At 48.2% G+C, this 25,668-nt stretch overlaps 1 protein-coding gene across 6 annotated transcripts in view; it reads left to right on the top strand.

The window, feature by feature from the left end:
* Positions 1-25,668, top strand: part of APBA2 (amyloid beta precursor protein binding family A member 2) — a 237,419-nt gene that overhangs the window by 173,577 nt on the left and 38,174 nt on the right. For all 6 annotated transcript variants that reach the window (XM_077939046.1, XM_015141738.3, XM_077939043.1 and 3 more), the window contains 2 exons: positions 16,707-16,787; positions 17,858-17,894. In XM_077939046.1, the coding sequence (XP_077795172.1) occupies positions 16,707-16,787; positions 17,858-17,894 (118 nt within the window). The remainder of the gene's footprint in view (positions 1-16,706; positions 16,788-17,857; positions 17,895-25,668) is intronic.

Raw genomic sequence — 25,668 nt, 5'->3', positions numbered from 1 at the left:
TGAATGGCAACAGTAGAGTTAGAAAAAATGAGACGATGAAAAAATGTATTCTCCGTGGTCCCTGCTACCCTCACGGATGAGCTGTTTCATCCGTGCGCCTTTTCAGATCATAGCATTGAGCGTAAACGATGTACGTGGCTGTCATCATAACACAGATGTATTTTTGCCATACAGCTTTTAAAATCTGATGTTTGATAAATGTTTCTCCATGTCGCCATATACTTTTCGTGATTGTTTGTGGTGACCTTTCCACGATCCATTTGGGCGATGATGTGCCGTGTCACGTATTTCTCTTACGTCGTCTGCCACTAAGCGTGCAGATTGTGAATGGCATTTCCTCTTAGGTGTAAGGCTGCCACAGACCTCTTTGTACAAATCATGTTTTCCTTCTTTGGGTTTATTACCCGAGGAGAAATCCCCATGCCGTACGTCAGCGTTGACCATTTCCCCTCGATGACCTTGCCTACTTGTTTCCCTTCGTCTGTGGATGTTGGATGCATGCCCTGTATCTTTTGGGGTTTGGATGCATTTCCATCTCACAGAAGCACTCTCTACACTGTAGGTGTGACTTTCTGCTGCATATATCCTCTTCTTTAGTACACTTTCTTTTGAATTTCGGTTATATTATTTTCATCATCTCTGCAGCACTTTTAAGATGTTAATGACTCATCTGTGACCCCTCCACCTCCTTTGGGTACAGAGGGATTTAATTGAATGGTTCCTTCTTCCCAGTCTGGGTGGATGTGTTCACAGAGGATATTGCTGGTCGATATGAAAAATGAGTTGCCAGCTGGGTGCAGTGGCTCACACCTGTAATCCCAGCACTTTGGGACGCCGAGGTGGGCAAATCACCTGAGGTCAGGAGTTCGAGACCAGCCTGGCCAACATGGTGAAACCCCGTCTCTGCTAAAAATACAAAAATTAGCTGGGCGTGGTGGTGTGCGCTAGTAATCCCAGCTACTCGGGAGGCTGAGGCAGGAGAAACGCTTGAGCTGGGTAGGTGGAAGCTGCAGTGAGCCGAGATGGCGCCACTGCACTCCAGCCTTGGCGACACAGTAAGACTCCCCACTCCAAAAAAAAAAAAAAGAAAAGAAAAATGAGTTGCTGTCTGTACTCAGAAGTAGGTTGTGTGGCCTTTGGAGCCCTCCCGAGCTGTAGGATGCCATGCATTTTGAAAACACTTCAGTTTGCAGGTAGCCCTACCACCTGTGCAACTCTGCTGAGACCAAGAGGTCTGCCCGGGGACTGGGATATGAGAGACACAAAAGCGATAGAATTTCTAAAATTGTAGGAAGACAGGATGGGGAACAGAGATCTACACATGAATTATTTTAGTAAAATAAAAAAAGTTTCTTTCAAAGCACTGCAAGTTTACTGAGGAAAATTTGGAAAATACAGGCAAAAAAGTCTTTTGCTATATGGCATTGTAGAATTCCCTTGTAGAGAGTTTTCAAATCAAAGAGACAAACCTAGGTCAGGATTTCCCAAAACAGGTTCTTAGAGGTATTCTGTAAACAAAGTACCACTTGATCCTTAATATTCATGGATTTCATATTTGCAACTTTATTAACTTGTTAAAATTGATTTGTAACCCTGAATTCAATACTCATGGCACTTTCCCGGTCATTAGCGGAGGTACAGAGAAGGGAAGAATTTGAGTCACCCAACTCTCATGTTCCCGGCTGAGGTTGAACAAGGCTTTGCCTTCTTGTTTCAGCTCTCATACTGTAAACAGCTATTCTTTTCACAATCTATTTAGACTAAGTTCTTTGCATTTTTGTTGATGTGTGTGTGTGTGTGTGTGTGTTGGTGATAAAATGGCCCTCAAGTGTGGTGCTGAAGTCTAGTGATCCTCAGCACAGAATGGCTGCCATGTGCCTTACATGTGCTAGAGAAGCTTCCTTCTGGGCTGAGTGACAGTGCTGACTCATCTATGCTGCCACTCTGGGAGGTGCTAAAGTAACTTCTGTAGTGTATGATGAAGTTAAGGAAAAGATGGAGGAATGGCTAAATTTGCAGATTCATGGGACAATGCCCGATTTAAAAAAGCACAGTGGACAGGCAGAAAACCCAAGAACTTTACTGTCTTGTGATCTAGGGTCAGGGAAGTGTTAAACTCTTCTCAGCTAGTGTTTTGTGATAAAGAAATACTGCATATAATTAATTGTTTGTAAGAAATCTGTATTAAACAAGGCGTCTATAAGCAGAAACACACATAAAACAAGGTTCTGTGTTGATTCATTGACAAAAATGTGTCCCGAGGCTCATAGGAACCTAACCCTGTATTGCCCCTAGGAGCAATGTATTCGGTATTCATCAACTCAGTGCTCAGGGCAGCTTTACAGAACATAACTATATGAATGAGAATTGGCTGTATTTGGTTGGCAAATGACTTTGGGAAACTTTGCTCTAAAGCTTTTCCCTTCTTGGAGGTTTCCTGATTTCTCACACATGAGCAGCATAAAGTCCCACGTTCGCTGTAGCGGAGACACCAGCCGGTCTGGCCAGTGCTTCCCAAACATGGTGGATCAGCAAGCCCTTTTCCCTCCAGGCAGGGCCTATGGGAGAATACAGACCCAAGCTTTACACCCTGGGGAGTAGAGGACCAGGACCCATGAACTCCCAAGACCTCTCCGTGTGTGCTTCAGTTCCAGGGTGATTCAGCAACCCCAAATGGTGACGATGGAAAGGTTGTTGCTGTGTGATTATCAGGACCCTTGGCTTCTGCAGATTTAACATTTCTTATTTTGTGGTTTGTGTAAAGTCCCTGGGTGCTGGTGGAGGTGGCAGCGGTGTTGGTGGTGACTGCCGGCACCATGTTAGGGGTGTTAGGAATATGATCTCAGTAAATCCTAGAGCAACCCAGAGAGATGGAGCTCGGTTTGTCCCGTGCTGCAGATGGCACAGTTAAGTAGCTCCCCTGTGAATAGAATGTGTTATGCCAAAACGCATGCCTCTAAACACTGCTTAACACAGCCCTTGAAGAACCTGAGAAGAGAAAGCGTCCAGTTCTGTGCAGTCCACATTTGAGCCTGCCCGCTGGAGAGTGAGTCAGCGTGGGGGAGCTGTGCAGTGTTCCTCCTGGAGAGTGATGGTCTCTTCTCCTCTGTTGTCTGTGTCCTTGCTGTTGAGAGGCTTGGCATGCCCTGTTGTTCTCAGTGAGTGGGATATGGTGTCAGTGAGGTGACCAATAGATATAGAAGCCTCCAGTCTGTAAAATGTCCCTGTCTCAGTGCTAACACGTCCTGAGTTCACCAGAGCTCAGGCCACAGATCAAACAAATCAAGTAAAGATTGTTCATTGTGACATGTTTCTTAATTTTTTTTAACTTTGTTGACATAAAGTATTGATTTTTTTTTAAAACATGCAGTGATTAAGGAATACATGAGTTGGGTCCAGCCAGGCTCGTATTGAGTGACCTGATGGAATTAGTATTTCTACACCTACCCGTGTGGCCCTCTACTATCAGGCAGTGAAGCGTGAGTGGAGGGAGGAGCCCAGCTGGGCACCAGTGCCTGGCTCAGTCTCACAGCTTCAGGGATGAGCATGTGGACCTGGTGCATCCTTGGCACCTTCCCTTGAAGAGAGTAGTTTGTTGATCATTGCTTTTCCTGGGGCGACTCACCCGCACTCCTGGGGGGCACCGTAAGAGCCTGTTTGTCCAGCACCAAAGATCCTAGTTCTGTGGGTCCGTGGGGTGGCCCTGGATGGCATGTTCTCTGGATGCCTCTGGGTGGCCAGTGGAACATACGGGTTTGGCAAGGGCTGGACGGATTGTTTTGGAGCCCCCATCACACCTGTTACCTTGTGACATCTATCAGGAGATACTCTGAAAAGGTCAGCCCTGCCTGAAATTCTCCCTGTAGAGACTTGCTCCTTGGGACCTTGGAGATTTCTGGAGCTGCAGGCATTCCTTGTCCAGGACCTCCATGGCTATTGAGTTGAGGTGTTTGATTTAGTTAACAAGTGTAGAATAGTTCCACCCCTTGGAATGGCAAACCAAATACGCATTTTGATTATTTGGGGTTTTCATGATTTCTGTTTATCCCTGGCTCAGCTGGTGCTTTCTAGAAAGAGCCTTCTGACAACAGAAAAAAGAAGAAAAATCAATACGTCAACTTAATACAACAGTTAAAGCGAAGCGTGATAGAAGGCCCCGAGGTCGCATCGAACACAGAATTGTGCATCATTGCTCATTGTAGAGATGCTGTGGCCGTGACTTGGCATTCAGTAGAGCCTTGCTTTTTGAAGAACCTTCTGAGAGTGTGATAGGAGTCTGGTGCTAAGGGAGAGAAGGTGCTAAAAGTGCAGATAACTGGGTGTGTCCCCTAGGGAGGCAGTGGCCCCATGTGTGTTCTGAGCTGGAGCCTCACACACATGCCCTGCTAGGCAGCATATGAAGTGAGTGTCAGTCTCTGCTTTATAGAAGAGAGCTGAGACAGGAGTGGTACCCCGGCTCCCCCCCTCCATCAGCATGCAGTGGGGCAGCAGGTGTGCAGATGGGGTGGTCCTGCACAGAGGGGCTTTGGGGCTTGCACTGCGCCCAGGAGGGAGGGGCCTGGGGTCTGTCTAAACCTGGCCCACAGTAGGATGGGACTTGGGAAAGAGCCTGTAAGAGCCTGTAGGTGGTGCTGAGGGCAGGGGCTTATGGAGGGCATTGGGGCATGGCCTGCCTGGGCAGGGGAAGGTACTCTCCAGCCTCCTAGGCCTCAGTGGAGTACAGTTGGCTCCCTCCTTTCTGCAGCCATGCCCCAGATTCTATAGTGCCCCTTGCTTTACCCACCCATGGCGTCAGGCACACAGGGAGGCTGCACAGGAGGGTTCTTGGGGTGCTCCTGTGTCCCCTGTCATCTGTACTGAACTGCTTCCCACGCACCTCTGCTCCCAGCACTGTGACAGGGTGGACACCGCACCTCCTGCTACGGATTCCCAGGATTGCCTTGAAAAATAAAATCCCACAGGGTGCATTGACGCTTCAACCCTGCCTGGTTCCGCGTGAGCTTCTGAACTTGATGTCTCAGGGCCCATTTGCTGAGTGAGCACAGCTGCCTTCTTGGATTTGTATGAAGCCTTTTGATGACGTGTCACCATGGGTGGCTGTTATTATCAGGGAGCAGTTTATCAGGAATCTGGGATTGCTTAGAGTCCTTTTAAAATCTAGGTGAAGCTGGGGTTTCTAAAACATTCTTCTAAAACACTGTTGGGGCAGAGCACGTAAAGCTCTCCCACTAATGGTGATTTAAAAAGTACCTCCCCCTTCAACACACCCCAGTCCTCAGGGAGAGAGCAGAGTGCAGTGGTTAGGAATGCTGGAGCCACTGTCCGGAAGCCGGCATCCCACCCAGCTGCAGCAGCTTGGGGCCCAGGAACATTCTGGACAGGCCACCTGTGCCAGCAGCCCCCCGTCTCCTGGGGCTGTGGGGAGGGGAATTGGTCTGGGGCAGTGTCCGTATGGATGGTGCGGGGCATGGAGCGCTTGCACAGATGATGATGATGATGAGTTTTCAGTCCATGGGAAGCTCATCGGGTCTGGGGGAGGTGGGTGGGCAAGGCCCTGCACCCAGTTTGGGTACAGGCCCTGCTGGGCAGGGGTGGAGACACTAGTGGACCTGTCCTAGGGAGTGACACAAAGGAGGTGGTGAGCCCCGCTTGTGAGACAGGACGAGAGGAAGACCAGGACTGGCCAGGGCCGCACTGGAGCTGTTGGTCAGTGCGAGGTCAGGTTAAGGCCTCCCAAGGTGCCCCCACGCTGTCCCCCCTGCAGGGCCCTCCTGAGTGTGGCTTGTGTCATGCTGGGGGAGTTCTCGCATGCCTCTTTCTACTCCAGAGTCACTGATTTGGGGGATGGGGCAACAGCTGCACAGCCCCCAGGGCTGCCCTGAGTTTCTCACACTCAATATCAAATAGGAAGTCAGCTGAGAAGCCCACACACCTCTTCTTCCAGGCAGACCAGCTGGGCCTGGAAGACTCCAAATGATAGCCAAACCTCTCTTAACCTTGGTCACCTTTTTTCCAGTTTCCACCCCAAATTCACACTCTTCAAAGCCAGCTCCCCCTGCTGGGCCGCTCCTGATGTGGGGGGCTGGACCTCCCTGCACCCCTCCCGCATGGTCCATGCAAATTGGCACCTGCCATGTGGTAGGCACTGGGGCTGCAAAGGTGAAAGTGGCATTATCCTGCATTTGAAACTTATTCTAGAGGGAGATGAACATGTGAGACTCTCCCTGCCCCCATCCAGGTGTGGCTAGGCTCGAGACAGTTCCAGGCAGGCTTCTGGGACAGGCTGCAGAGTTAGGGACGGGTGGAGAGGCTCTGGGACTTTGAGGGGGGCTTTGGGAATTCAGCCGGCAAGGTGGGGATGAACAAGGATGGTGGAACATGCAAGGTGTGTGGTGTCCTCGGCATGGAGGGAGCTGGGATTGTGATATGGCTTTGAGCCCTGAAACAGGACAAGGGGAAGGCGAAGGACATGGGTTGGGGGATAGTGATGAGAGAGGGACAGAAGGTTCCACTGGGGGCGTGGAGGGGAGCCAGAAGAGAACTGGGGAGCTGAGGGGAGGGACGTTAGGAAGGCCGGATGTAGCAGGGCAGTTAGGAGAGACCCTGCCGGGGAAGAAAGCACCCGTTGGCAGTGGCCGCCTGTTGGCGGGGTCCCCTGAGCTTGAGCAGCTCTGATGGATTGGGAAGGCAGAGGCATGGGAGGGGTAGATGGAGAGTGTCTGTAGGGACTTGCATGGAGGGCCTGAGGAGGTGCCAGCAGGCTGAGGTGCTCATAGTGTGTGTGTGTGTGTGTGTGTGTGTGTGTGTGTGTGTGTGTGTGTGTGTGTGTGTGTGTGTGTGTTTATGTGAGATATTAACTTGAATTACACTCATCTGCCACTGGGGTGTCTAGGGCAGACTGTGGGAAGTGAGAGCGTTGGGTACAGGACCCAGACTGTCTGCGTGCATCTGCTTCTCAAGGCCCCATGCCTCCCATTCTTGGGCCTCCGTGGCACCTGGTGTCATGCCTCTTTTGCACCAGAGGCTTGAGAGACACCCAGCTGGTGAAATCGGTTAGTCCATGACGTTCCTTAGGAAGTGCAGGGCTCGGTGCAAGAAGTTATAGAAATATCTGTTTAGGAAGAAAGATCGCATGGCTGAGCGTGCTGAGATGCATAATGTCACCCGTGGTATGCTTGCCCAAGATGTCACAGCGTGGCGATGGCAGACGTGGGAATTTTACCCCAAAGCATTCAGATCACAACCAATGCTAGTCAGTGACTATGAAAAGACTTGGGACTATGGTAATAGGGGGCTGACCAAGAATAACTCCTAATCCTATGTCAGATAATACCATGGGCAGCTCAGGAAAACTAGGCACAACTCAGACATGTGCAGAAAGGAGATGTGGAACGGAATGGAGCCCCTGGGCTGATAGAGGCCTCCAGGACCTGCCACACCCATGTCTACCCCCAGTTCCCCAGTCAGCCTTCACAGAAGAGAAGTTGATCTTTCTCCAGCTGAGACCGAGCCAAGGCCCAAACTGTTGGAGCTGAAGGATGTTTGGGCTAGGCTCACAGAAGCTGTTCCACTCCTCCAGTGTCAACAGCTACCCGTGCTCCAGGCCTCCGTCTGGTCCTGGTCCTTTTAAGAGACACTGGGTGCTGACTGACTGCTGAGCCTGCCCCACCGGTGGCCCGCCTGGTCTGCTGTGGGTGCAGCCAGGCTGTGCAGGGAGCCCGAGGTGGACTTCTGGTGGGGAGATGCTGCTCCCCAAGAGCTGCTCGGGTGGTCAGGGTGGAGGCTGTTGCCATGTGTGGTGGCATCACTCCTTCACGCTCTTGTCTCGTCAGCCCCTGTCCTTCAGCCCATGTGCTTGCAGGTGGCCTGTGATTTTGCCTCTGGAGATTGCCCCCTCTGATTCATTCACTGGGCCCCTGTTATGTGAAAGATAGCATGTTCGTTCATTCATTTGTTCATTCACTGGGCCCCAGTTATGTGAAAGATAGCATGTTCGTTCATTCATTCGTTCATTCATTGGGCCCCACTTTTAGAAATACTTGCATTCATCTTCAGGAGAGGGAGGTCATCCGGCCATTCCCCAGCCGTCAAAACCCACTCCACAGGCAAAGCAATGGCGGGTCAGGGCTCCTCTTGCTTCATTGTGGCCTTGTATTTGCTCTTCTGAGCCACAAGCATAGCGATAAAGTACAAAAGAAAAGGATTTCACATGCAGTAGAATGTTATTCACCCTGAAAAAGGAAGAAAATTGTGACACAGGCTACAGTATGGACAAACCTTGAAGACATCCTGCTAAGTGCAATGAGCCAGTCACAAAAGGACAAGTACTGTGTGATTCCACTTCTCTGAGACACCCACAGTAGTCAGAGTCACAGAAACAGGAAGTAGAATGGCGGTGGTCAGGGCTGGAGAGAGCAGGGAGTGGGGAGCTGGTGTTTAATGGGTGCAGAGGTTCAGTTGTGAAGATGGAAACATTCTGGAGGTGATCCGGTGGTGGTGGTCGCTCAACAGTGTCAGTGTAGTTAATGCCACTGAATTGTACACTTAAAAATGATTAAGATGGTAAATTGTATTTTATGTATACTTACCACAGTAAAAGAAATAAAGAGAGGAAGAGGTTTTTCGATGAATAACTGGTTTGAGCCAATTTGGATCCTCTAAAACCAAGTTGAGCCAGTCTGAACCCATGTAACCATTATCACACCGCATTAGGCTGTTCTTGCACCGCTTTAAAGAAATACCTGAGGCTGGGTAATTTATAAGAAAAGAGGTTTAATTGGCTCACAGTTCTGCAGGCTATAGAGGAAGCAAAATACTAACATCTGCTTCTGGGGAGCCCTCTGGAAGCTTTCAATCATGGAGGAAGACAAAGCAGGACCCAGCACTTCACATGGTGAGAATGGGAGCAAGAGAGAGAATAGGGGTTGGAGGGGGAAGTGCCACACACTTTTAAACGACCAGATCTCTTGTGCACTCAAAGCAAAACCTCACTTACTACCAAGGGGATGGCCCACTTGCATGAAAGATTTGCCCCATGATCCACACACCTCCTACCAGGCCCCACTTCCAGCATTGGGGATTGCATTTCAGTATGAGATTTGGGTGGGGACAAGTATCCAAACTGTATCACCCACAAAGAAGCAAAAACATTTTGGGTCAATCAGAACTGTTTGGATGTAGCCACAGTAGGGATGAGCTGTGATTACACCCATTCAGGCCTGTGTGGTCATGGGGCGGTGGGTCGGCACGTCCCTGGGAGGTTTCAGGAGGACATTCAAGGCCAAAATGAGCCCTGAGTAAATAATACAGCCACATCCTGAGCGGGAGGTGGGGAGCCTCCCCTTCTCTCCTAGGTCTTGTGTGGGTCATGACCCCACCTTGGCAGGCGTGGAAGGAACATGGATCCTACAGGCTATGGCTTATAGTAAAGTGGTGGTGGTCATGCCTTGTGTCATTAAAATAAACATATATCATTAAATCCACCATTAAATAACAGCTATTTCTGCTATCCTCTTGCCTTTTCCACAAGTTTCAATATCCCAGATATTCTGTGTATATTCATGAAAGTAGACAGGTAGATTTAGTGAAGTTAACGGGATCATTGGTATCTTCTTTCTACATCATCTGGTGAAACTTGTTTTTCACATTATGAGTTGTAGGACTTTGTTTTAATGTCTGCAGCCTGAGGCAGTTCCGTTGAGACTAAGTTTTTTTCTTATTAGGACTAATCTTATTGACTGGAACTGTGGACTCCTCATATTAGGAGAACAGAGATGTGGCCTACATAAATTAGTGGAAATTAAATACTGTAGAAAATGCCCTCTGGAAACCAAAGTCTAATATCGACTTACTATTGGTCATTTAATTTCCTTTTGGCTTGGGCACCGTCATTACATTCATTTTTCAGATGTCAAGCTAATTTTCTCAGAACGTATGCAGGGCTCGAGGCCAAGTGTGGAGGCCACAGGGGAGGTCACAGGTCAAGCCTCCTGGGAGAACTGTAGGCTTGAGCCACGGATAAAGCCACGTGATTGATGTTTAGCCCCAGTGGGTTGTTGTAATTAAACTATGCACACAGGGCTTCTTGCTTTTAAGTTAGCAGGATGGAAAAAATTGCAGATGTTTGCAGCAAACGTGTAGAACCAGTGGCAGAAGCAGCCATGCTGGCACCTAAGCAATGGTATTAGAAAGGGTTGATGAAGATTTTCTCATTTGAGAATTGAATAAAACCCAATGGAATTCTCCCTAGTTCTGCAGCACTGGGGGGTGACTCTCCCCGGGCCAGTCTCAGCCCTGCAGAAAGGGGCACTGTCTGCTCAGCTCAGTCAGTACAGGGTCTACTGCAGTGGAGTCCCAGGGGCATCACAGCCCCCTTGTGGGGGAAGGATGGGCGGAGCTCCCACCTTCCCCACAGACGGACCCAGCACGGCACCTGGTATGTGAGGCCAGTGACCAGGAGAAGGGGGTGTCAGTGGTTGATGGACAGCTGCCTCTGCTACCTGGATGACTCACCCCCTCCCTTGGACCATCTCCCGCTCTGCCTGGGTGTCAGTCACTGGAGGGTTAGCTCAGTACAAGCTGGTGGGTGACCTCCGTAGAGCTTGGGTGAAGGTGCTCTCATAGGGCATATGTTTGAGACCCTTAGAGGACTCTCCTTGCTCTTGCTTCTCCCATTATTTTTAAACTGTAGTAATACACACGGAACACAGAGTTTACCATTTTAAAGTGCACAGTTCGGTGGCATTTAGTACAATGTTGTGCAACCACCTCTGCTGTTTAGTTCCAGAACGTTTTCACTGCCCCCAGAGGAGACCCTGTACTTACTAAGCAGTCACTCCCATTCTTCCCTCGCCCCCCGAACCCCCCACAATGAAAAATCTGTTTTCTCTCGTTTGGATTTGCATATTCTGGATAATCTGTAAAGATGGAATCAGACAATATGTGCCCTTTAGTGTCCGGCTTATTTCACCAGCATAATGTTTTCAGGGTTCATCCCTGTTGTAGTATGTTCATTTTTGTGGCTGAGTGATATTCCGCTGAATGGCTATTTTACATTTTATTCATCCACTCATCCATTGATGGACATTTGAGTTGTTTCTGCCATATGATTAATGTGAACAGTGCCACTGTGAGCGTAGATGTACAAGCTTGTGTGTAGACATTTGCTGTCAGCTCTTTTGGGTGTATTTCTAGGAGTGGAATTCCTGGGTCATGTGGTCATTCAGTGTTTACCGTTTTTAGGAACCGCAGGTGTTTTCCACAGTGACAGAACATGTTACATTTTCACCAGCAATGCGTGAGGGTTCTGATTACTTTCAAAGGAAAAAAATTAAGCAGGCCTGTTGCTTAATGGTTTAAGTGCTGACTGAGACCTTGATAGTTTGGTCTCTGGCCTCACTGCTTCAGCTCCTCTGGCCTGATCTCCCAGGGCCTGCTTCTGTTCATGTGTATGTCTGTTTATACCCTGGCTCATTCTGTGGAGGGTCTGAGGCTGGCAGGATCACTGGGTTCTGTCTCCACATTGGAAGGTGAGCTGTCCCAGGTCAGGGTCTTTGTTGTATGCGTCGTCCTGTCCTCAGCAAGAGCTGCCCTGTGCCGTACGGGACATACAACAGGCACCTGTTCAGGCCTGGCCATGTGGGCCTACCTTTGGACGGTACTTGACAAAGCCTCAAAATGCAGTGACAAATTTAGACAAATATGATTCTGCTCTGAAATGCTGCACTGGACACAGCCATCCACTGCCTGCCCTTTACAGGGCTCTGTGAAGAGACAGTAAACGATGAAGTGGAGGACGTGTGCGGGTCGCCCCAGTGGTCAGTGATGGAGGAGAGATTTCAGCAGACCAAGCACGGGGAATAAAGCCAGGCCAGAGTGTGCTGTCAGCCTGTCTGCCCCCTAGAGCTGATGGACTCAGCAAATAACAGTATAGGGTGCCCAGTTACATTTGAATTTAGATGTGTATAGAATTTTGGTTTTTCGGGGTGGTACAACATTATGTAATAACACTGAACTGGACACTCAAAAATGGTTAAGATAGTATATTTTATTGTATGTGTATTTTACCATAATAAGCAATTGAAAAAATAAGTTGTATTTCAGGTAGATAGTGAATTATTGTTCAGTATAAATATGTTCCATGAAATGTCTGGATACTGGGTTGTAGGAGGGACTGTCCCCTTCCTCCTCCCATTCACAGGCCTGCCTAGAGATGTTTAAGTACAGACTGACTGGCTGGTTTTCCCAATGTGTCTTGTGGTGATACTTTTAAGCCACAGATCTGCTTTGAAAAGATATGATCTCCCCCAGGGGAGTAACTATTATAAGAATAAATACTCTATCGAAGCTTCCATTCTCCTCAAGATAAACATCACAGGAGTGACCTGAATTGTAAAGAGGAGTGGAAGGAAAAGAACAATACGGTAATGTTTTCTGAGCCACGCAGATGTCAGGACAGATCCAAGGGCTTCTGAAAGACGACGTCCGCGCCGCCGAGTGAGACCTTCTATCCGACCAGGGGGTCACGCTGTCACCGGTCCTGCTTGGAGCTCTGGTGCTGTAGCGGGTCTCGGCTGCCCCTCCTGAGCTGGGGGGAGGAAGAAGTCCCTGTTGAAATATCAGATGAATAGGGATGATGGCCTCTTTTGAAAACAGGAATCATGAAGCGATTCCCAGAGAAGACTGTCATCTAATGGAGTCATTCATCCGCCCAGGACTTCTCTGTCACAGGGTCTTGTTTGGGGAGAATTTTCACAGGCCACTGGGGATGGCTGTGGCTAGCCTGGCTTTCTGCTGATGCCCTCTGTCCCTGACCTCAGCGTCTGACATGCCTGTCATTCCAGAGAGTGCTTGGAAGCATTCTGCCTTTGTTGCAGATGGCCTGAGCGGAGTGGGTGTGCACTGGTTTCATGTTGTTTCATCCAAAGCAATGTGGTTATATTGCTGTATTTTCAGTTCCACCAAGCAGACAAAATCAGAATTGACACTTTTAAAAATCCAAGCTTTAGTTTCACCAACTGGAGCCAAGGTGTTTATTAGAAAGATTTATTGGCATTAGTGTATTTTTATTACAAGCATTTATCTCTGCCCTGAACAGTTGTCCCTGGGTCGCATGTGCTGTGAAGAGTCTGTCCCGCACCACACGTTAATTTTCTGTCCTCAGAGCTCCGGGGACACATGCTGATTCTCATGCTGTGCCACCGCCTTCTCCGAGTGGATGGCTGATGTGGGTTTCAGGCTCCACTACAGTTACTCAGCGAGGGATGGGACCCCGTGTCCCCTGTTGGCTGTGGGGAGTTGAGGTGGCCCTGGCTGGCATCTTGTTTTGAGGGGTGACTGTCTGCTGTACTTTGGGGAGGGCATGACAGGATTTAAATAGCATCTTTATCTAGGATGTCTGGAGCCCCAAATCCATGTGGGCCTCCAACTGTGTGAATTTCAGATGCTGCCAGGCCCCCAACCCCGCCAGCCCCGAGATGGAAATTAGAGCACCAGATGGGCTGTCCCAAGGAGAAGCATCACAAGCCCACCCTCCTGCCTCTTTGGGAAGTCACCCTGGCTGTTTACTGTGAGATGTGGTTGTCATGGTGATGAGTGGACACCTGCTTGGGAGGGAGTTAGAGGAAACTCTGATGTGGGGGAAAGGGTCACCCGTAGAGACAAGCTTGTGTTGCCCGTGGACACCCCATACTATGGCCCCCGCACTGGGGAGTCCCGTGGGTAGGGCATGGGGGTGTGGGCATCAGTCTGCGTCCCCAGCCAAGCCTTGAGCCCTGTCTTGAAGTTGCACAAAGGTACAGTGGCTGGCCCAGCCCTAACCCATGGCAGATGCAGCCCCTGTTGTGTCCCCCAACCCCTGACTTATCTGGCTGCCTGATGAGAGTCTGTCGCCCTACGTCTGTGGCGCTCCCTCTGCCTGACAAATTAAATCCCACCCAGCTCGCAGAACAGATGTTGTTAACCTGATTTCATTTGCTGATTGGCTGGTTGATTTCTTTGGGGTTTTCTTGGAGATGACCGTCACCTGTCCAGCAACTAGTAAGGCAGGGAAGGGCTTCAGGAAACCAAGTCCATGCAGAAGGGCACCGTGTTGGGTAAAATACCAACGTGTGCTATGTGCACCTTGAAATAGCAGAGTGTCCTCAGCAGAGCTCTCTGGGGGATGTCCCAAACAAGGTTTACTTTAGGAGAACGTGAGCGGCGTCTGAGGCGAGATTCTCTTGTTGCCTCCTTTGGGAGCTTTTGCCTGATGTTCCTTGGCCATAGGAGGAAGAGCGGTGCCGGGGATGGGTGAGGGGAAGTGGTACCTGGGCCAGTCTCAGCCCTGCAGAAAGCAGCACTGTCTGCTCAGCTTGCTCGGCGGTGGAGTCCCGGTGGATCACAGCCCTCTTGTGTGGGGGAAGGATGGGTTTTGCTCCTGGGATGCTAGGCTTCGAGAAGCAGGGCAGCATGCCTGTAGTCCCAGACAAGCCAGAGCCGGGCCTTTGGTCATGCCAGGAGAGCAGGGTGTGGTCTGGCTAGGCCTGTGAACTCATGGGGCTTAGGGGTAGGGGCAGCAGGACCGGGGGAGGCAGGGACCAACCAGACTTCAGCGCTGCTGAGTCCCAGCGGCACCCCTGCACCCCCTCAGCTCTAGGAAGGGCAGCCCCACGTAGCTTTCTTGAGATGTAGCAGCAATGCTCTCCCTTCTCCCTCACCATCCTTAACGCCCAGCACTGGCGCCTGCTTCCCTGCATCCCCCACTCCCATTGCCTCGAAATCCAATGGTGTCTGTGATCCTGGAGGGGAGGCTTAGCCAGCAATCATTCCGGCTGCCTGGGGCACGGCGTGTCTGTCCCCATCAGTGCTGGGAGGGTGGGCCCAGGTGGTTTAATTTTTCTCAAGCCCCCAGAGAGGCAGAGTTCCACCAAAGAGCAAGACACTGATGGACTAGGACGGGGGACAGGGCTGGCAGCCACACCTCGTGGCGTCACCTGACTCCGAGAGAAGCCGGCTCAACACTTGGGGTCTCAGTTTTTTCACTTGTCAAGCAGTGGGGAGAATATTCATCACGTATGCAAAAGGTTTTAGTAAACCCTAAGGTGCTAGGTAAGTTAGGTAAATGTAACTGTTTTTTTTTTTTTAATTTTATGTATGTATGTATGTATGTATTTACTGGGGGGGACTGAATCTCACTGTGTTGCCCAGGCTGGAGTGCAAGAGTGCACCATCTTGGCTCACTGCAACCCCTGTCTCTCGGGCTCAAGTGATTCTTCTGCCTCAGCCTCCTGAGTAGCTGGGATTACAGGCACCCACCACCACGCCGAGCTAATTTTGTATTTTTAATAGAGACAGGGTTTCACCATGATGGCCAGGCTGGTCTCGAACTCCTGACCTCAAGTGATCTGCCTGCCTTGGCCTCCCAAAGTACTGGGATTACAGGCGTGAGCCACTTCGCCCAGCTGGTAAATGTAACTTTTATCATCAGTGTCTTCCTTGCCATCATCATATTGTTACTTCTCGATAATTTATTTCCAGAAAGTTCTGGAACTGGACTTACCATGCAGGCGCTGGAACCTCCTTTGGGGTTTGGACAGGGATTTAAGGGCTATGGATCTGGCTTCTGTCTTCTGAATGATCTAAGGAACTAAATAGAGAAGATATACCTAACCTTAAATTTTATTAATTAAAGTAGAAGCAGTTGTAGTTTGGTGTCTTCTTTAAGAGAAGACTTATGACATGTACTTGGGGCATTTTATATTTTGTAGTAATAGATTGGCTACTTTGCATTTATTCTCATCCAAGTATTTAGGTTTTTTAAAAATATGACTTTTAACTTTTTGGGCACTGTTGGTGGGAATGTAAATGGCACTACTGCTGTGGAAAATAGTGCGGAAGGTCCTTAAAAACTGAAAAATAGAATTATCTTATGATCCAGTGATTTCACCTCCAGGTATGTATGTAAAAGAAGTGAAAGTGAAGACTCAAGAGATATTTGCACACCCACATTCATAGCAGCACCATTCACAATAGCCAAGAATTGGAAGCAATCCAAGTGTCCATCAATAGATGACTGGATAAACAAGAGGCGGCATGTACACACAGTAGAGTGTGATTCAGTCCTAAAAGGAAGGAAGTTCTGCCATGTGCTTCAATGTGGATGACCCTTGAGGACATTTCGCTGAGTGCAATAAGCCAGTTCCAAAAGGAACATACTGGCTGTATAATAACTCCACTTACATGAGGGGCATAGAGCTGCCCAATTCATGGAAACAGAGAGTAGAATGGTGGTTGGCAGGAGCTCGGGTTGGGGTTGGGGTTGGGGAGTATTGAGGAGTTTGTTTAATCGGTACAGTGTTTTAGTTTTGGGAAGAGGAAGACATTCTGAAGGTGGATGGTGACCATGGTTGTACACCAGTGTGAATGTACTTAGTGCCACTGAACTGTACACTTAAAAGTGGTCAAATGGTGAACTTTATGTTACGTGCATTTTACTGCAATCAAAAGATAAATTTAAAAATGATTTAAAATAACTTTTTTAGAAGTATGAAAATAGAATATTAAGTTCATAGCAGTTTAAGTATAATTAAATAGATGACTGCACACACACCTATACACACACCGACATACACATACATTTTACAAAATTGTATCATATTGCATATCCAGGTTTTGCATCTTGCATTTCTCTAACATAAAATCACGATCTTTAACTTCCCCATTTCCAGGTTTGCAATGGTCTGGAGCAGCCAAGGAAGCAGCAGCGCTCTGATCTCAATGGACCTGTTGACAATAACAACATTCCAGAGGTAATTTTTTTCAAGGATGAGAGTTCTGGGCCAGAACGCTCATCTAATGGTGGAGTGACCCACTGAGTTGTGGTCTGCTCACTTAGTCCGTGATGTTCTCGTCCCACCTAGTGCCTGGGGGAGAGGGAGTCCAGGTCAAGCCAAGTTGGTGTCTCCATATGGGGAGGAGGTGACGGCACGCTGGCCTGGGAGGAGCGAGGAGAGGGCCTCCCTGCTGTTAGGACCATGCCATGGAGTGCTCATGTGTTGCAGATGGTGTATGTGTGGGGGTGGGGGATCACTGGTACTTCTTAATTTTATAAAAAGCCATTCTATTCATTGTCTGATAACCATGTTCTAAACTAGGGTTTCTCAACAATGACACCATTGACATTGAGGCCTAGGTAATTCTTTGTTTTCGAGACTGTCCTGTGTATTGTAGGAGCTGAGCAGCATCCGTGGCCTCAACCCACTAGATCCTTGTACCTACCCCATCCCCACCCCTGATTTGTGGTAACCAAAAATATCTCCAGACATTGCCTAATGTCCCTTTGGGAACAAAAATCATCCCAGTTGAGAGCCACTGTTCTAAATCAACAACAGGTTTTAACAAACAATTTCCTATAAACTAACAGTCCTCTGATGGAAATTATTTCCCGTTTCTTGGTAACATAGTTTACATGAGATTGTTTAACTTTGTTGAAATAATGATGGCCAATGATGGAGTGGTGTCCAGTCTCCTTTATCTTGCTTTTAAAGATGTGCCCGGATGGCTCTCATGCCCACCGTTTGGAGCACCATTGTGTTGGATGGTCTCTAGACTCCCTTCTAGTCAAGATAGGCTAGTCTGAGGGTCCCTAAGTTTTAGACGATGGGCTTTTGGGCCACTCCCCAACATCACGTTGCCTGCAGCAGACTGGTTTGCTGTATGGAGCATCAGCATACATAAGATATCATCTTGGGAACACCGTCACTCATGGCGGGGTTTGCTTTTCTCATTATGACACATATCACAGCCCTGCTTAGCCTTCACCTTGGGGGCTACCTACTTACAATTGATATGTGTTTTATTTTTCCATTTTTCCTAACAGACAAAGAAGGTGGCATCATTTCCAAGTTTTGTGGCTGGTAAGTGACTTTTAATTTTATCTCTCAAGGGGCAGTTGCATTTTACTTCAAAACAAATGATGCTTTTACTTTCGGCATTTGCCTGCAAAGCTTGTTTACAAAGGGTGCCTACCTACCAGCAAGGTGCTTGGCCATTGGCTGTTTGAACACTGTGTAGACCCACTTAGTGGGGAGGGGAGGTCCAGCTGATCTGCCTGCTTTGATACAAGGAAAGGTAGACTGTCTCCTTTAATTACGCCCTTGGTAATTGCATCACAGACAACACTGATGACTGAATAGATTGAGATGTGTCTTTATAAGCAGTTGGTTATAGCTAACACTTCTGATGAGGGTGGCATTCAAATTCAGGCTTTTTTTTTTTTTTTAAGATCCTTTGTTTTTCTTTACCGTTCCACCCTTTTTGAGGGGGTTAATAGTGCATTTCAACATTCGATAAAGAATGAAACTGGTCAATATGTTCTGTGTCACTCTTGGGGATGGGGAGCACACCTGCCTGGCTTTGATGGAGCTGAGCATCCGGAGACCTTGTGGGGCTCCTGTAGGAGATCCCCTGGGTTTGTTTCTAGTGCTCCAACCTCAGAGGAAAGGGCTTTTTCAGTAGAATTTCTCTCTTGGCCAGGAGGATGTTTCCTGCCCCTGCTAATGCGTTATAATAAACAATGTGAATTTCATTAATTCTTTCAATAAGCTGGTAATTAATTCTTACAAATATTTATGGGAGCAAGGTAAATTAGTCTTCAGAAATAAATGACTTTCAGCCCTTCCCATACTGCTTTTCTTTTTTTAGCAAACAACTAAAGCCTGGGGAACTGAAGCCCCCAAATTTGCCTTTAGAGGACTAGTTTGAACCAGGCTAAACCAGTTCCAGTTGGTTGAAACTGGATTAACTGGCTCAAATCAATTTCGACTGTTATAACTGGCTTAATGCTGCCCAGATTGGGTGAAAATCTGTTTTAAACCATCAGAATTAATATCACACAATTCAGATAGACTTGGTTCCATTTTGACCAATTCAGATAGGCTCAGATGGGTTTTGCCCAGCAGTTTACATGTGGTTTTAGGTACATTTTATCTGGTTCAAACGGGCTCATACTGGTTTTCTTCAGGCCACAGCAGGTTATGATGATTCCTGGAAGAGACCACACTCCCCGCATTCCCGTTCGTAGGGTTTGATTGGGTTCCTGATGTGTAGGAGCTGGCCCCTGATGAGCAGGGAGAATGCACTACATCACTGTGCCATTTTCCTTGGCGGGCGGAAGCCGGGGTGGGATTGCCAGTCACACTGCTCCGGTGAGGCAGGGTCTCATGGATCCAACAAGCTCACTTTTCGGTGTATCATGGTGTCATCTGGACAGAACTCTCACACTAGGAGGTGATTTAGACATTAAATTCCCCGGCCCTTGAACCAATCTCATATCTGCAGGGAGTGGGATTGTGAGGGATGCCTGGGGTACCTCTGACTCTAGCTCCTGGCATCCCAGAAGACTTGGTTCCCTGCACCACTCAGACTGTTCCAAAGCAAATCCAAACAAGGCCGGATGCCTTAAACCAATTCAGACGGGCTAAAACTGCTGTGACCAACTGGAACCAATGTGGAAAACCTGAATTTATAGTTTCTTCTGTAGGAGAGAAGCCCTTTGATTGTTATGAAAATATAGAAAAATTAAGCAAAAGAACATCCTTTACAGCATTTATATTCAGTGAGGCCTTTATGGGCCAAAAATCTTACTCAGCTACAGGGAGAGATCATCATAATGGTGATGCAGAACCCTAGAATATAATGAATTTGGGAAAAGCTTCTCCAAATTAAACACCTTTATCAGTTTGAATGCATTTGGGTACAAGTATCAAAATCCCCACCTAACATTAGCTTGCACAAATAGGAGGAGTGTGTCTTACATAAAGAAGTCCAGGGCTGGGCGTGGTGGCTCATGCCTGTAATCCCAGCACTTTGGGAGGCAGAGGTGGGTGGATCAAAAGGTCAAGAGTTCAAGACCGGCCTGACCAATATGGTGAAACCCCATCTCTACTAAAAATACAGAAATTAGCCAGGCATGGTGATGTGTGCCTGTAGTCCCAGCTACTTGGGAGGCTGAGGCAGGAGAATCACTTGAACCCGGGAGGTGGAGGTTGCAGTGGGCCAAGATTGTGCCACTGCACTCCAGCCTGGAAGACAGAGCAAGACTGTCTCAAAAAAAAAAAAAAAAAGGTCCAGAGGCAAGAGGCCGCCGGTTCAATGGCTCAGTGACGTAAGGATCGGCACTGCTGCGTCTCTTGACCTCCTCTTCAGGCTTGTCACCTCATCGTCACACAGTGTGTGAGCAGCCCCAGCCGTTGCTGCTGCTTCTAGGCAGGAAGACGAAAGGAGAAGGGCTGAAGTCCACACCAGCTGGACGTCCTCCCCTTGACATTAGGGAAGCAAAGGTTTTCTGTGGGTTAAGAGGTGATAACTTCTCTGCATGAGAATCAGACCGTCTGTTCCCTTTCGTAGTGTGCCTGGGTAACCTGAAAGGCAGCGTGTCAGCTATGTCTCCAGGCAACATTGCTTATGGTGAGGTGACTCTTTTTGATAAACTGTATCTAGATGGAAAAATTCTAATGCTTGGGGGACGGGGCATCCAGGGCTTTGAGCTTCCCACAGTGGTAACTTTTGTGACTGGGGATGTCTCTAGAGGGTGACCCTGGAAGCTATGCCCCACCCATGGAGTGATTGTGAGAGATACTGGCTGCTGGGAGCATAAGACTCTGAGACCAGATGGGTTCCACGTGCCCTTCTTGGCGGGAGTTTTGTACCTTTGCAGCTGACCCATCCAGGGGCCCATGAGACTAGCTGTGTGGGTGCAGCGCGCACTCCCACCGGAGAGTCCAGGAGGCAAACTGACATCTGCCTTATTACCCTGAAGTAGACAGCCCTGTGTCTAGCTGAGCCCTAGGACACTGCGTGCCTCTGAATAGCTCGTTGAACCTTACTTAACAGACCCAGACGCCTCTTCAGCACACTGCTTATTTCTTTGTGGCCAGAGCTGTGTCACATGACCAGCCTCTCAGATGTTAATGTGGGCCAGACAATCGAATCCTGGGCCTTTCATGAAGGCAGGGCAGGTCTGGAATCAGCCCTGGGTGCCTGCCACCACCCCCATCCCGCTGCGGGCCCTTCCAGCCTCCTGGCGCATCCGGTGCTGAGGCTGAGCGTGTGAGTTCCTGGGAAGCCTCTCTGTAAGGGAGGAACAGCTCCTCCACCCCATTTGTGTCTGAGAAATTGCCCTGGAGGGAAATGTTCCTGGAGGATTCATGAGTATTTGGTCTCAGCTTATGCCTTATTTCGTATCAGATAATTATTGATAATGAGAAATAAAATAATAGTAACAAAATGATACCATCTGAACCCTCGTTGGAGCTTGGCGTCCCACTGCCTGTGCTGTGTGGCATCTCTCTATTTCATGTCGCCTGGTCAACCACCACATGAGCAGTAAGTACTTTCCCCCATCCTATAGGTTAGAAAACTGATGCACAGTGAGGCTGCAGTCACTTGTGTGCGGTCCCGTGGCTGTGTGGGGGACAAAGCCTGGACTTGGACCCAAGTCTTGGTGCTTGACACATAAACTCTTAGCCGAGCTGATTCCTCCCTACCCACTATGCCTTCGTATACCAGGGATTGGTAAGACCTATCAGGCACTTGCTTTGAGCCAGGCCCAGATCTAAGTGTTTTAAGTATATCAACTCAACAATCCCTGTATCCACAGCTCAGGGAGAGTGAATCCTGGGCCGAAGGTCACCAGGTAGCAAGTGGCAGAGCCAGGATTCAAACCAGTCTGGAATCTGAACTCATCACCTTCACACTGCGCTTCCTGGCGACCCTCAGCACTGAGTGGGTGAGGAAGAGCCTTCACTTAGAGAAGACCTACCATGCAAGTGTCAGAGAGTTCAGTGGAGGGGGGAACGTTCCAGATGCCAGAGCTGCTGGCCCCTGTCAGTCTCAGGATCACAGCCTTCTCTCAGCAGAGGCATCGTGAGGAAGGGCCTGCCACGATCACTGTCTGTGGAAAGCGCTCGGGGTCTAGCGACTCTCTCAGACTGGGCAGGTTAGCACTGCAGAGAAAACCTTGTGAAAGTACGGATTGCGCAGGGGATGCACTGCCTCTCCCGTGGGGAGGAATCTGAAAGCCACCCTCAGGATGTCCCCTCCTGCAGGATGTAGTGGCTGGCAGCAGCTCTAGCCCAAGCTGCTCAGAGGGTCACTGCCTCTGGATGAGTATATGTGAACAACCAGCTTTTCTGTAAAGGTAAACATTTGCTCATTAAAACCAAAAGGCTGGTGCTAGTCCCAAGCAATGGGGCCTAACAGTGGCAGCTTCAGTACAAAATAACAAAGACTGGTAAATCTTACTTTGCTTTTTGTACTTTGTTCTCCTAATCTAACAACCAAAGCTCAAAGAGGATGTTTTGAAACCCACCACCCCACCAGCATCTTGAGACTCATGCCAAAATGCTGCCAGGCCTCAGAGTCCTGGGGTCCTTTACAGCCTGTCTGTAGCTCATCAACTTCTCCAGCTCCATGCGGCTCATGTGGAAGGCATAGAAATTACATTCCCGAGACCTGGAGCTGAGCTCACCTATCACCCCTTCCTTCTCTCAGGGGTCCTCACAGTGGTAAAGCCGCTTTGCTGGTTTCATACAGTGGGCAGATGGGATCTGCGACTTAGTTTGCTCTTAAAAGGCAATTGGGGCTGGGCGCAGTGGCTCACGCCTGTAATCCCAGCACTTTGGGAGGCCGAGGCGGGCGGATCACGAAGTCAGGAGATCGAGATCGTCCCGGCTAACACGGTGAAACCCCGTCTCTACTAAAAATACAAAAAATTAGCCAGGCGTGGTGGCGGGCGCCTGTAGTCCCAGCTGCTTGGGAGGCTGAGGCAGAAGAATGGCGTGAACCCGGAAGGAGGAGCTTGAGAGCTGAGATTGCACCCCTGCACTCCAGCCTGGGTGACAGAGCAAGACTCCATCTCAAAAAAAAAAAGGCAATTGGGGTGAACCTGTTTAGATAAGACTTTTAAAGTGAAGACATCTCCCACCTCCTCCTCTTTGGCGTATTTGGGTGGGGGATGGACAGGAGGAGGGTCACCCTGTGGGACCAGAAGGGAGGTGGTGCATTCCAGAGAGGGGTTATGACAACCCAGATGACCTTCCTTGTTTTACAAACAAGATCATGTTTCTCCAGTACTACATGCAGTCAGCAGGAACAGGGATTAGTCATGTTTTAAAATACGAACTTCTATTCACTAGTAGAAGTAGTTAAAGATTTCTCAGAATAGTGCTTGTGTCAGACCAAGAGCTGCAAGAGTTAATAATGAGAAATCCCCACGGTACCTCTTGTTCTGCCTGTACATCCCAGATCCCTAGTCCTTCTGTATAGTGGAAGCCACTTAAATTTCTTGTGAATTTCTTAGACCCTTATCAGCTTATCCATAGGCCGTTTTCCTTAAATAGACATTGCACTGACCACATGGATCTGTACTTAGCTTTTTCATTTCTTGCTATATCTTGGAAACAGCAATAGGTCCATCTGATTATTTAAGTGGCAGCACAGGATTGGTTTAGTGGATGTGGGGTGGGCTATTAACCAGCCCCCTTGGACCGATTGTTAGGAGATTTCCAGTCAGTGCAGCAATGAACAGCCTTGTGGCTATGCCTTTGTGTTTGGGTGTGGGTTCTTTTATAGAGGCAGTTCCTGGCTATGGCAGGGGTACAGGCCAGGAGCATACCAACTCTGATAGACCCGGGCAGAATGCCTTCCCAAGGGGGTCAGTGTACCCTGCTTTCGGTTATGTATGAGAGTTGGTGTATGAGGTTCCCACACTGTCGCCAACGCTGCATGACCAGCTGTTTGATATAAGCTCCAGGCCGATACCTACAAAGAGGTGTCTTGTTAATTTCACGTGTGTTTCATAATAAGTGAAGCCAAACACTATTTCATATGTTCATAAGTGGTTTTTCTTTTCAATGCACTGCCAATTTGTTTCCTGTGCTCATTCCTCTGTTAGATTTTCACCCCCAGCTTTGTTGGTGTATAATTGACAAGTAAGTTTTGTATGTTTAAGTCATACAGTGTAATATATTGATATAAGTTACATGGTGAAATGATTACCACAGTCAAGTGCATTAACATAGCCATCACTTCACATAGCTACCTTTTCGTGTGTGTGGTGGGAACACTTCAGATCGATTGTCTTAACAGATTACTAGTATACAATACAGGATTATTAACTACAGACATTGTGCTACACACTAGATCCCCACAATTTACTCATCTCATAACTGAAAGTTTGTACCATTTGACCAATATCTCCCCATTTCCCCCACCCCTCAGCCCCTGGCAATTGAGAATTTGGGTGTTTCTTATTATTCTTGATTTGTGTTATTCTTTACATATAAAGGAAATGAATCCTTTGGTTTGTATTGTAAAAGTTTACCCCAGCTTACCATTCTTTTCTTCTTTTTTTTGGTATGCTTTTTACTTTGCTAAACATGTCATTTAGTCAAATATATCAGTCTTTTTCCTTTGAGCCTACTGAGTTTTTGGGGTTAGTGTGACCATCACACTCCTAAGATTATTTTTAAACATAAAGTTGTCGGCCGGGCGCAGTGGCTCATGCCTGTAATCCCAGCACTTTGGGAGGTGGGCAGGCCACCTGAGGTCAGGAGTTCAAGACCAGCTTGGGCAACATGGCGAAACTCCATCTCTACTAACAGTACAAAAAATAAGCTGGGCGCAGCAGCGCGTGCCTGTAATCCCAGCTACTTGAGAGGCTGAATCAGGAAAATTGCTTGAATCTGGGAGGCAGAGGTTGCAATGAGCTGAGATTGTCCCACTGTGCTCCAGCCTGGGCAATAGAGTGAGACACCATCTCAAAAAATAAACAAACAAATAAATAAAAAGCTGTCTTCCAGAACTTTGATATTATTTTAAATTATTTAAATAATTGATTTATCTGGAATTTATCTTGGTGTATGGATACAGGAAAAGTTACATTTTAGGCATTTTGTCCCAATAGCTAGCCAGTTATGCCAGAGCTATCCAAGGAATCTTTCCCTTGCAGGTTTGAAATGCTGCCTTTACCATACTCAAATCATCACGTGGGTCTCGGTCTGTTTCTGGATGTGTTACAGGGATGGTCCATTCAGGTTCCAGACCCAGGCTGCTTTATTTACTGGGGATTTATGGTGCATTTTATTACCTGGTAGGGCTACTTTCAGACCTTGCCATCATCATTCCATTTCAGATTTTTTTCCTGGATATTTTTGCACTTTTATTTTTCCACAGGAGCATTAAAACCAGCTTGTCTAGTTATTCACTGCAAACTCTTTTGTTTGTTTTGTTTTGTTTTGTTTTGAGACAGAGTCTCACTGTGTCGCCCAGGCTGGAGTGCAATGGTGCGATCTTGGCTCACTGCAACCTTCGCCTTCTGGGTTCAAGCGATTCTCCTGTCTCAGCCTCCTGAGTAGCTGGGATTACAGGGGTGCACCACCACGCCTGACTAATTTTTGTATTTTTAGTAGAGACAGGGTTTCACCATGTTGGTCAGGCTGGTCTCGAACTCCTGACTTCAGGTGATCTGCCCACGGGATTACAGGCGTGAGCCACCGCACCCGGCCCACTATAAACTCTTACTGGTATTTTTATTAGGCATGCTTAAAGTCTGTCCATTTAGGGGAAAAAATGTCAGCTTTACAACATAGTCTTTCTAGGCAGCAAAGGATTTATCTTTCCATTTATTCA

This window comes from Macaca mulatta, chromosome 7 (genome assembly GCF_049350105.2).
Source record: "Macaca mulatta isolate MMU2019108-1 chromosome 7, T2T-MMU8v2.0, whole genome shotgun sequence".
Lineage (NCBI taxonomy): Eukaryota > Metazoa > Chordata > Mammalia > Primates > Cercopithecidae > Macaca > Macaca mulatta.
The sequence above is the reverse complement of the archived record's forward strand: the minus strand, read 5'-3'. Positions and strand labels throughout refer to the sequence as shown.